At 59.4% G+C, this 12019-nt stretch overlaps 2 protein-coding genes across 4 annotated transcripts in view; one reads left to right on the top strand and one right to left on the bottom strand.

Annotated features, from left to right (window-relative positions):
• Window positions 1–5610, top strand: part of KDM8 (lysine demethylase 8) — a 23624-nt gene extending 18014 nt beyond the window's left edge. The window contains exons 6-8 of the mRNA XM_029222152.1: window positions 1176–1325; window positions 2135–2227; window positions 2320–5610. Coding sequence (XP_029077985.1) covers window positions 1176–1325; window positions 2135–2227; window positions 2320–2484 — 408 coding nt within the window. The 3' untranslated portion in view covers window positions 2485–5610. The remainder of the gene's footprint in view (window positions 1–1175; window positions 1326–2134; window positions 2228–2319) is intronic.
• A 1398-nt stretch (window positions 5611–7008) lies between these two features.
• NSMCE1 (NSE1 homolog, SMC5-SMC6 complex component) overlaps window positions 7009–12019 on the bottom strand; it is a 32941-nt gene continuing 27930 nt past the window's right edge. For all 3 annotated transcript variants that reach the window (XM_029221188.1, XM_029221189.1, XM_029221190.1), the window contains 3 exons: window positions 8651–8767; window positions 7708–7828; window positions 7009–7227 (listed from right to left, as the gene is read on the bottom strand). In XM_029221188.1, the coding sequence (XP_029077021.1) occupies window positions 7148–7227; window positions 7708–7828; window positions 8651–8767 (318 nt within the window). In that variant the 3' untranslated portion in view covers window positions 7009–7147. The remainder of the gene's footprint in view (window positions 7228–7707; window positions 7829–8650; window positions 8768–12019) is intronic.

Below are 12019 nucleotides of genomic sequence, written 5' to 3' on the forward strand. Positions count from 1 at the left end.
CTGGGTCAAAGTCCATGAATGGTTTTAAGACTTCCACACTTGACCGCGTCGCTTTTTTTTTTTTTAACCCAATTTTTATTATTTGTTTGTTTGTTTATTTTTGGCTGCATTGAGTCTTCGTTGCTGCCTGTAGGCTTTCTCTAGTTGCGGCAAGTGGGGGCTACTCTTTGCTGTGGTGCACGGGCTTCTCACTGCAGTGGCTTCTCTTGTGGCAGAGCACGGACTCTAGGCACGTGGGCTTCAGTGGTTGTGGCTCGCGGGCTCTAGAGCACAGGCTTAGTAGTTGTGGCGCACGGGCTTAGTTGCTCTGCGGCATGTGAGATCTTCCTGGACCAGGGCTCGAACCCATGTCCCCTGCATTGGCAGGTGGATTCTTAACCACTGTGCCACCAGGGAAGTCCTGACCACATTGCTTGATGCCACCAGCAGCCTGGCATGAGGGTGCCCCCTTTACCACATCCTCACCACCACTGTGTGTTACCACTTTTTCAACTTCTCCTAATTTGATCAGTGGGAAATGATGACAATGTTTATTGCTAATGAGACTGAAACCCTTCTTTATATCTAATTCATCTTTATGTATGATCTGGTTTTTGTCCTTTTCTTATTTGTATACCTTATGTATTGGGATCCTTATTATTTTTCCTTATTATTTTGTATGCACTCTCTACATTAACCTTCCTTTACCACAGTTCAAATGTTTCCCATTTTACTCCCCATCTTTGTATTAAGTAACTTCTCTTAAATGTACCAATTGTGATTGCTTTACCATTAGGAAATTTTGGAAAATCTTCCCTTCCAGAGATTTCATTAACTGCTCAGTCCCATTTTCTTTTTGTTTTTCTTTAATTTGATGTTCTAAAATTAGAAAATTGCAAGCTGGTTTATTTTTAGGTACAAAGCAGTGGTATCAGGTTTTTAAGAAAAGGAAACAAAGTTAAAATGCATATGACATGGAAAGAAATCTGAAAATAAAATTATAACCCTTCCCTAGCATTTATGTATTTACTTTTTAAAATTGATTTTTAAACTCCTATACAGTAAAATGTGGCTACAGTCATATTATTACACAAGAAGAGAGTGTGTATCGGCCTTCTGGGAGAGTCAGTGGACTTCTAGGCTGCTGTGTCCCACAGGCCTGGTCTTGAACCTCCACGTCTGCTCTGACCCTACAGATCCCGGAGCTGAAGCAGGACATCAGCATCCCCGATTACTGCTGCCTGGGCGCCGGGGAGGAAGAGGAGATCACCATCAACGCCTGGTTCGGTCCCCAAGGCACCGTCTCCCCGCTTCACCAGGATCCCCAGCAGAACTTCCTAGCCCAGGTTGGAGCTGCTCAGAACATTGGCCTTCCCCCTCCTCCTGGCCCAGCCACACGCGGCCTGGCCACATTGTCCACATTTAAACACTAAAGAGATGAACCACTGACAGGGACGTGGACAGAAGTGAAAACAGAGAAAGAAAGGTACCAGGCCTCAGCGGGGGGCCCTCTGCCTGGTCGGGGTGGCTTCCAGACGTGGCTCCTGCATCGTCTGGGTTCCCAGACGCCTCCTGAGGGCAGAGTGGGGCCGGGCGCCATCTCCGGATGGAGCAAATGCCCCGACGGCTGCCTCTCCCCTGCCGTCCATCAGAACCAGGCCAGCTTCTCCTGCCAGAACCCTCCAAATACGGGGAAGCTGGTCAGCCAGTGGGTGGTTTTATGGAGACCCAGATAGAGCAGCGCGCGCACGTGCGTGCGTGTATGTTGTAAGGGGAGGGGCACCTGTTATAAAACCACCTTCCGTCGCAGGCAGAGAGGTTTGACAAGTGAGAGTGTTCTTCCAGCCCGGGGACCCGTCCCCAGAGGCAGCAGAGGGGCCGGGAGCCAGACCGCCTCTCAGCCTTGCGAACGTGGCCATTCACTTAACCTCTCTGTGCCTCCATATCCTCACCTGTAAAATGCGGGGAAAGGATAAACCCCCTCGGAGGGTTGTGCCGAGGCTCAGAGCTAATACACATACAGCACTGAGACAGCGGTGCCACAGTCGAGTGCCTGTTAGCAACAGTAGCGAAGGCAGTGACTCCTAACCTGACGTGTGTGCCGGGCGCGGGGCGGCCGGGCACCTGCTGAGGAGGGCGGCTCTCTTCCTTGCAGGTGATGGGCAGGAAATACATCCGGCTGTACTCCCCGCAGGAGTCAGAGGCCCTGTATCCTCATGACACGCACCTTCTTCACAACACGAGCCAGGTGGGCCTGGAGGACCCAGTGGGACCCACCGTTTCCCCTCCTCCACACCCCGTCTCTGAGAGCAGGCCAGTGACTTCCTTCGCTTTCCTCAGGTTGACGTGGAGAACCCCGACCTGGAGAAGTTCCCCAGGTTTGCCGAGGCCCCATTCCTGTCCTGCATCCTGTCTCCGGGAGAGATCCTCTTCATCCCGGTGAAGTACTGGCATTACGTGCGGGCTCTGGACTTGAGCTTCTCGGTCAGCTTCTGGTGGTCGTAGCCCGAGAGGAGGGTGCCCGGCAAGCAGACGCGCTCGTGGTCACACATCCTCCACCCTGTGCCCGGCCCAGCCTGCGCCTAAGGACTCCCTCGCCTTGGCACACGCAGGGCGAGGGGTGCCCAGGCCAGTGTGGGCAGCAGAGGCAGGCGGGTGGGACCCCAAAGGGACATTCCCGGCCCACAACCCGCACAGAAGCTCCGGGGCTCTGAGGTTGGCTGCCTGGATTCAAGCCTGGCCCTGTCGCTTAACCGCTGCGTGATGTGGGGCAAGGAACTCCACCGTGTGTGTCTCCATCTGGGGAACAGGGCAGCGCTAGTCCTCACCACAGAGGGCTCTGGGGACGCGGTGTGGGCAGAGCTGCGCTACAGACCTCAGCCACTGTCACCAGCCTTCCTGATTATTACTGTTGTAAATACTGGCCTGTCAGGACAGCCATGGCCCGCAGGCTCTGGAGCGGGGTGGCCATGGCCTGGTCACGGGGGTGCTCAGCTCAGGCCTCTGCTGGGCAGTGGGGAGCCTGGGGCAGTTTCTGTCTTGGTTACTGAAGTGTAACCTGCCTTCAGGGAAGCGCACAGCCCTGCCAGCTTGGCGAATTTCCCACTCCACACGCTCCCAGCAGCCAGGAACCACCTGGCGGCCCTCCTGCCCCTTGCTGCCGCCATCACCCGGGACCACTCCTCTCTGAAGGAGGGTTTTAGGCCAGGAGAGAGGCCCAGGCTTCAGACTTTCCATAAACACATTTGTTTTGTTTGTATAAAACATGGGTGGTTCTGTTTGAATTTTGACCAGGTAAGGATGCTGGGGGCAGGGGTGTCACAGACCTGCAGGAACAGCTGCGGAGGCGGCCCAGGGCCATGCCTCTACCCACCAGGCCTCTACCCACCAGGCCTCTCTCCCTCCGTGGCCACCTCATGTCGGCTGGTCTGACCTTGGCCTCAGTCTCTTCCCTCTTGTAGGTAGCCTTCTTCCCGGGGGGAGAAGATGGCCCCAGCAGGTCAACTCCAGATCCCAGCACCTCTGCCCACAGCTCAGAAACCTCAGGGAAGGTTCTGACCATTGGGCCTGGGACCTTCGCCCATTCTGGGGCAATGCCATGGGGCAGGGAGTGGCTGCTCTGATTGGCGGGGCCTGGCTCACAGGCCCCCCCTGAGTTACTGTGAGAAGGGGGGTGGGAAGCATTGATGGGCAGCTAAAACGAGCTACTAATGTCCTCTGTAACCAGGCCAAGGAATTTGAACCTTATCATGTAGGTCTTGGGGCTTCAGCGTTTTGAGCAGAGAGATCATTAGAACATACGTTTGATTCTCGGCAGGGAAGAGGAGGGGCTGATGGGCAAAGCTGCAGGGAGGCCGTGGGTCTGACGCCGTGGGTGAGCCCGGGCGAATACGAGAGCTGTTTAGAAAGGAATCGAGGGCTCTGTGAGCAGTTGCTTGTGAGGTCGTTTATTCCCCTACCCAGCAGTATTGATAGTTATTTACCTCATTTTTCATGTGAAGAATTTATAGCAAATATCAACGCCGCTGAAGGCAGTCAGGCATAAAATAGGGATGCCACCATGCCCACAGGCTCGCCATCAGTGAGGAGACGGGCTGCAGACGAGCCATAACTCCAGGGCTGCCTGCATAACCCCCACTCCTTCCCCGGCTCCAGCTCCCACGGTGGCCCAGCCTTTAGGACCCCATCCATCCCAGCTGGCAGGTCCCACTCCTGACGAAAAGCGGTTCACCTGTAATGTCGTGGTTCTGAAGTTAGGGACTAGAGGGAGCGTTCATTAAAACATATTGAGGCCTGGCCGCCTCGAGCAAGTGTCCCTTGTCAGATGGGAAGATGAACTCTTCATCTGCTCCCCGGGCAAGGCTCCCGTGTTGCCAGTATCCCGGCTGGAGGGCTGGCTTCAGCTCTGAGGGGTGTGGACTGAAGGCGGCTTCGAAGAAAGGTGCCAACCAGCTGCTCGCAGGGCCAAGGGGAGGTACAGGCACCCACCCACTGGAGCTGCAGAGAGGCCTGCTCAACACCGGAGTCCTGTGCCAGGCAGGGCGCGGCATCGAGCAGGATGGGGGCCCTGCCCTCCTTGTGTTTCATGCTCTTGGGGGGGTCCGGAGAGGAGACGGACAGTAAAATAAGTAGCGTGGGTAGTGATAAGTGCCATGAAGGCAAGAGAACAGGGTGACGGTGGAATGTGGCAACAGGGGAGGGATTGGGGACATGACTTTCATAGCTGACGTCTGAGTAGAACCTTGAAGGACTTGGAGTCCAGAACTGACACTGAGATTTGAGGAAGGTGCTCCCAGCAGCAGGTGCAGCAGCCCCGAGGCAGGAAAGCCTTGGCCTTGGGAGAGAGGAAGGGGCTGGTGCAGCATGCGCAGAGGGCGCTGAGGGAATGGGGAGGGCAGGGCCTGGACTGTGGCAGCGGGGAGAGGGATGAAGGTGCTAAGCAAGGAGAGACGAGGGCTGATCACATTGGCATGTGAGAAGAGCCCAAAGGGGGAGACTGGAGGCCGGAAGAGCGGTCAGTGTCCCCGGTCCAGTAATTCCTGGAGTGACACGCTTGGGGCACCAGTGGGAGGGCAGAGTGGTGGGAGACAGGCTGTGCCCGGGGACGGCAGGGCCGGATCACCAAGGCCTTGAGTGCCAGGCAAGTGCTCTGGAACTTGGGGTTAGGGCTTTGGTTGGGCCGTGCCAAGGGGTCCTCAGGAAGTTCATGCTGGCGTCACCGCAGGGGAGACTGGCAGCAGGAGGGCAGTGTCCCAGCAGCGGGTGCTTAGAGCTTCCTTGACACCTGCGTGGTGTGACCCTGCCTGGCCTTGACCGCCCAGCCACCTGCCCGGACAGGCAGGAGGGCCACGGCGTGCTGCTCTGCTTCTGGGCCCTGGCCTCCGTTCCCCCTTGTCCGGAACAGCATTGTGGAGGATGCCCTTTCTCCCGGGAATGCAGCCTTCCTGGACCTGCATCTTGAGGACGCACAGAACAGCTGGAGCTGCTGTGCAGTGGCTGCAGTCCCCGCCGTGACCGGGCAGTGGCTCTTCCCCGCCGGAATCCCCGAGCCCAGCGTCCGTGTTTTCTCAGACCCTCCCAAGAAACCCCTTTTCTGGGTGAGCTGGCTGGGGCTGGTTTCGGTGGCACAGCTGCGCCCACCCGCCCACCCGCCAGTCAGGGCTCCCGCAGGGCTTCACCCAGGCTTGTGTTTGCCTTCAGAAGGCTGGCCCAGGGGCCGGGCCGGCGCACAGCTGAGCGCCTCTCGCTGCCTGGGGGTGGGCCTCAGGGCCCAGGCCGGACCGGGGTCCCGCCCCACAGCGGGTTGATACAGGTGAATCGGGCAGAGGGTCCTTGCCGCACGGGTGGAGGACACCCCACCCTTTGGGCGCCCACATTCATTCCCCCTCTCCCTGGTAACAGCGTCTTCAATTTGCTTAGAGAATCTCCTCCTCACTCAGCCACGTGGCTCGGGAGGGGCTGCCCTACTCCCGGCTCAGAGGTGGCCCAGGCCGAGAGTGCCCATTGGACCATCCCACCCTCCCCCACAGGTATCCAGATTGGATGTTCGCTGGGATGGGGGAGCCACTAAATGAGACCCGCCCTCTTCCTCCTGAGGGCGGGGCCTGGGTGAGCGAGGCCTGCAAGTATGGCAGCCATTTTGCTACCCTGAAGAAAGAGGTTGGATTTGCTGGAAGACCGTGTTTTAGGCGCCAGCGTGAGGCCAACACTCATGATAACAGGGCAGAGAGAGAAATACGGATGCTTGGAACCACTAAGTCAAGCCTCTCCTAAAGGACCCCCTCTGGCCAAGTCCTTCCTTGTTTAAGCCTGAGTTGGGTTTGCTGTCATGACTGAAGGGGTCCTGATTGATTCTGGGGTGGAAGGGAGGCGAGACAGGGAGTCAAAATGGTGCGGCAAGTGTGAGGGTCAGAGACACGCGGGGAGGTGGGGGACTGGAGTGGAGGTGGTGACAGCCTAACCAGGGTCTAAAGGGTGGACAGGTGTTTCCCGCAAGGGCGGGACACACGAGGGGAGGGCAGGCAGGCGGGGGAGACGTGTGTGCAGAGGCCTGGCGGTGAGGAACACGATGGTTCGTTCAGGGACAGAAAGAAATGCCGTGCCCTGGAAGGTAGGAGGGGAGAGGGGCTGCGGTACACGGGGCCCCATTGCGTGGCCCGGGCCCGCAGGCAAGGGCAGTCAGCAGGGGCATGCCAGGCCGCCTGGCACGGTGGGAAGGTGACTCCGCGGGAGAAGCCTGGAGGCGGTGGGTGACGCCGTTCAGGCCGGTGCGTCTTGGGCCAAGGAGGGTGCAGCCCGGGGGGCGTCGGGGGGCCAAGGCCCCCACAAGCCCAAGTCGGGCCGGCCAGTGTGGGTGGGATGGGTGACCACAGCTGGGGACCGAAGGCAAAGCCGCCCTGAGCAAGTGGCCTCAGACAGTGCCGGGCAGGAGGAGCTCTGCCAGCCTCACTCCGGAGCCCAAGCCGGGGGGCTCCCAACTCTCAGTGAGCTCCAGGAAAGGGGGGCCCCCGACCACAGACGAGGCCGAGGTGGCTGCTTAGTAGGTTTATTCCAAACCTGTTAACAAGTGAACGTAGAAGATAAAGGAGGTGAATCAACGTGAAACACGCAACTGATGCGTCTCTTCCAAACGGGGCGCGCCGGTCACTCCCCTGAAGGCGGTGGCCGGCTAGTGCTGCCTGGATCGCAAGGACCTTTTGTTCGATTTGGAGATGCTGGCCTCCCTCTCCTTCTCGGGGTCAAAGACTTCTGTACGCAGAAAAGCCAGAAAATGCTGTGACCGGTGCGGCCGGCTGCCATCCACAGCCACGGCTGTGTGCCAAGGACTCTGTCCTATGGAACATTCTACTCTCCAGGAAGGCAGAATTAGCCCCAGTTGACAGATAAACAAACAGAGGGAGCTGGGGGCACCACTTATACCTCCCCTCCCGAGATAGCTGCCAGAGGGAGAGCCTCGTCTACACCAGAGCCTCACATGCCTCAGGATGTCTACCAGGGTCTAGGGAGCCTGTGGAACAGGGCAAGCGAAAGCCGGCTCCGCTTACAGCAGAAGCTGCCTCAGCGTGTGCAGCTCGGGTCCTGTGCACGTGTGGCGGCTCTGTTGGAGCACCCCGCCTCCCTGCCCCCCGTGGCACCTCAGGGCCACGCACCACAACTCGGGCACGCTCGCAGCCCTGCCAGCCCAGCCGCCCAGAGGCCAGGAGGAGACAGCAGCTTAGGGACACGAACCTGGTATCTCGTGGGGCCAGTAGTCATTACAATGGGGGCAGCGCGGCTCCGAATGGGACTGGAAGTACTTGGCCACACAAGGCAAGTGCATCCTGATTCCACAGGTCTCGCAGCTTTGACCCTGAAATGAGAAAGGTGATGGCCGTGGAGCCCGCCGTGTTCATAAACCTTCAGGAAACTGCAAGGAAAACATCCCACAGGCTCAGTATTTTTGTCTTCTAGGCCCCAGATTAATAATAAGAACAACCCGTAAGTCTAACTTAGTGCAGTGGGTTTTAGTAAAGAATCTGACGAATGAGCACACGGGGAGGAAGCTCAAGGCTCCAAAGGCCGGAGCGCGGCAGCGGGGGCGGCAGGCCAGGCCCTTGGAGCAGCAAGGCTAGTCCCAGGCTCCCAGCATGTGTGCGTCCTGCAGTGGGCGTGAGGACGGCCGCTTTGCAGAAGGCACTTTAGCAACGTGGAGCAAAGCTTTCAACAGTCGTGTGCGCACTCTGTTCCAGAAACTCCACTCCCAGGAATTCAACCCAAGAAAACAACCAGGTGCCCAAGGATGGACGTGCAAAGAGGCCTATCCCGGTGTAGGTGACGATCGCAAAAAGATAAAAAGGAAACATAAACATCCAGCACCGGTCCAGCTGCTCTGCTCTGCAGCCCTACAAAGTACACAGGGGAAAGCATGACGGGGAAACCATGGTTGAGACAGAAAGGTGTTCACCACACAGCTGCCGAGATAATATGGACCACACAGGAGACCTCTGAGAGCCTTATCTGGAAAAAAAGTAGAAAGAGCCCTGGGACAAGAACAGAGGGACCAGGGAGAGGCGGGCCTTCGTGTGCTCATCCTCGGACACTTCTGCGGAGACGCCCACCTGCCCACGCTGGAGGAAGGCCTGGGGGCCAGAGAGAGAGTTCTAGAAAGTGCCCGCCCCCGGCCCTGCGGTACCTGGATGAGGAGGCTGTGACAGATGGTGCAGACCTTCACGGCGTCGGGGTACGTCTCCCGGATGTACTGCTCCATCTCCAGGATGGCCCGGCCGTGCAGGGTGAACTCCCCTTCCTTCTGCAGGGACACAACAGGAAGAGGCATCTTTTACGAAACTGGCACACCTGGCCCTCTTCCCACCCTGTATCTCTGCTCCCATGGCCCGAGGCCCAGAAACGGGGAGAGGTCCACACGCCCCTCGCCTCACAGGCTTTCACCAACCCCAGTCAACAGGCATCCACGCCGGCCTCTTGCAGAGCCTCTAGTGGGGAAAACTTAGGTAAGACCTAAAAGGAAACCGAGGCAAGGACCCCCGCCCCCGCATCTTCTTGGCGCCTTCCTTGTGCCTTCACGGACGGGAATCATGGATCTTGCACGGCAGCCCCACGTGTGAGGCCTGCCCAGCCCCCCAGATGAGGACAGAGGCCGGGAAAGGGAGGCAGTGATCCCACAGCATGAACTCCACCCCCTACCCAAGCGCCCACTTCCTCCTCTCCTCCCCAGAGCCCCCCAGCCCCACCCCCAGGGAGGAGCACAGCAGGTGCCCCCAGCCCTGCTGCCTGGAGCCTCCAAGGGGACCATCCGTGATCACTTCCAGCCGCGCCACTTTACGGGCAACGCTGGAGACGGTCCAGGGAGGCCCCCGGCGTGGCTGGGTGGCACGGCTGGTGGGGCCTCCCGGTTCCCCCAACCAGACACGGTGGAAAGCCAGGACGTACAGAAAACCTGGCTGCGGTAACTACCCTACGGCCAGCTCACAGGGCAGAGGCAGGGGTCACAGAGGCCCACGGACGTTTATTCATGAAAGCCGACTAGTGAAGCAGGAGATGAACCTCTTAACCATGTTCGTTCCCCTCCGCTGCCCGCGCTGGGGGAGGAGCTGCCGGTGGGGCTCCTGGGCAAAGGGCGCTGGAAGGCCGGTGGGGCCGGCGGGCAGGCCGACGTTGCAGGCCTCAGGAGAAGCCACTACCGGAACCTGCGGCTGCTGGGTCAGCCCAGCACTCCTTCGTGTCTCCGCTCTTCTCCACCTGACGCCTGCAACGAGCGGGGCCCACTTCACACCCCCTCCCCACCGTAAGCCAGCCAGGAAGTGCATTCACTCTGGGCCTCCGGTGGCAGGCGGGCCACCACCCAGAGGGAGACACGGCAAATGGGTGCAGTCAGAGAGCAGGAGCGCTGGCCGTGGAGAGCAGGGCGGGCAGGCAGGACGCAGCCCGGGGACTCTCACAAGTGGACGGGGACCCGGCACGAGGCGCTGGTGTCCCGCGCCGCAGGCTGTCAGGCCAGCCAGAAAGCGGACAGCAGCTCTGTGCCCCTTAGGTGCTGGGCACGGGAGGGCGGGCCTCCCAGGCTGCCCTGGGTCCTGTGGCTGCTACCTTCTCAAAAGCTCCCCAGTCCATAACAACGCTCCATCTCCACGGCCACCCTCACCCTCCTAACTGCCCTCTGGGCCCACCCTTGCCCCTCTGCAACCCTGTCCAGCGACCTGAGCTCTGCGAGGCCCAGCCCTGTGATGCTCCGCCGTTCTTAGGCTGAAGAACCAAACCCCTTACTGCCCACCTCCAGGCGCACCTTGTCCCCTCTTCCAGAGCGCCCAGCCGCAGCTCCTTGCGCCCACCATGCCCACTCGGGCACAGGCTGCTCCTTCTGCCCTGGACCATGGTCCCCACCCCCAGTCCAGGTGCCTTCTATCCAGTCTTCAGCTGAGTGTCACTTCCTCTGCAGAGGGCAGGTTCCTCTGTTAGCGCTGTCATAAAACCCTGTTTCCTCTCTATCTGTAACTCTACTTCAGCGAGATGCGGGGCTGACCTCCAGCTCCCTCCCCAGACCGTGGGCCGGCCCAGTTTTGCTCACTGTGTCCCCAGCACGTGATGCGAGGCCCAGCGCTCAGCAGTGCTGTGATAAACGTCTAAGGGAAGAGTTAAGTAGCCCTTGCATCGATCCCAAGGAGGAACGCCTGAGGCTGGGGTGAGCAAGTTCAAGTTCAGTGTCAGGCTCGAGTTGCAGTTACTAAACGTCTTCTAGCTGCCTGAGACTGTGCCCGGTGCTTACTGTTCATGACCCCACTCATCCTCGGGGCCCCGTCACCGGGACAGGCGGCCTGCCCTGGATCTCCAAGGAAGACCGAAACCCAAGTTATCTCCCAGGCCTCACAGCCGTCCTTTGAGCTGGAATCCTGCAGTGGGGACTGGTCCCTAGGGTCTGCAGAGATGCAGCTGCCCGCAGACACCCAAGCTCCAAGGATCCGTGCTTTCTCTGAGGCCTCCTCCATATCTTGGGGCCTCGCCTGCTGACCCTGACCACCCCCTACTCCAGGGTCCCCTGAGGGGCTGCACAGGTGCCTCAGCACCTCCGTACCCTGTGCAAGGCCAGGGCGGACGGAGCCTGGCGCAGGGTACCGGGCGCAGGGTACCGGGCAGGGCTCTCCAGGTACTTTCGTAACGAAGTGCCGTCAGGTGACATTCCCCCACAGCGTGGCTTCTGAGGAAAGTCCCGTTTCTGAGAGGCTGAGGTCGTAAGACTCAGACGTGGTCCCTCTGGTCAAGGTGCTGCCCCAGGAAGACTGGTCGGGGAACTGGTCAGCACTCACCTCGCAGCCCCTCAGCTGTTCCTCGAGAAGTGCCACAGAACTCACCGCCACGCCCATGCCGACCACTTCAGAAAGCACTCCACCCTCACTACAAAAACACCTGCGTGCCACCACCGTCCTCATCCTTCAGACGGGAAACAGGCTCAGAGGCGAGAAGCCGCCGCCAGAGGTACTGGCAAGGCCAGAGGAGGACCCTGGGGGTGTCTCACCACCATGCCCTCCCCCTCCTCCCGGGTCTGTTCCTTTGTCCACACGAGGCCGGAGGGGTCAGTCAGCACAGGGGGTCCCCGGAGGCCGTCGGGGCTGCGGAGGCCAGCGCTCAGGGAACCCCAGCCCTGGAAGGACGCACCAGCACCTCCACTTCACTGAGGAAGAAGCAAAGAGCACGGGAGGCAGGGCCCAAGGCAAGTCCAGCGGACCCTAGAGGCGTCCTTTCCTTCTGTCGTCCCTGCTCTGGGCAGCAAAGCATCAGTGCCGGTGAAGTCGGGCGCACAGCCCTGCACCGTGGTGGGACAGCACCTGCATGTGCGAGATACACATGACCACCCTGGGGCCCAGAGCCGGGCACAGAGGCTGCGCCTGGGCAGCAGAGGGCGAGCTTCGGGGGATACGACAGGTGTTCGTACCCACACAGTCCCGTATGAATACTGCTATTTCCTAATCTACGAGGATTTCTTGTATTATTTTGGGGGTAAGTTTTAGATAAATGCTGTTCCTCTGGAACTTCATCTACCCACCCG

This window comes from Monodon monoceros, unplaced genomic scaffold (genome assembly GCF_005190385.1).
Source record: "Monodon monoceros isolate NGI ecotype Baffin Bay Population unplaced genomic scaffold, NGI_Narwhal_1 Super_Scaffold_13, whole genome shotgun sequence".
Classification (NCBI taxonomy): Eukaryota; Metazoa; Chordata; class Mammalia; order Artiodactyla; family Monodontidae; genus Monodon; species Monodon monoceros.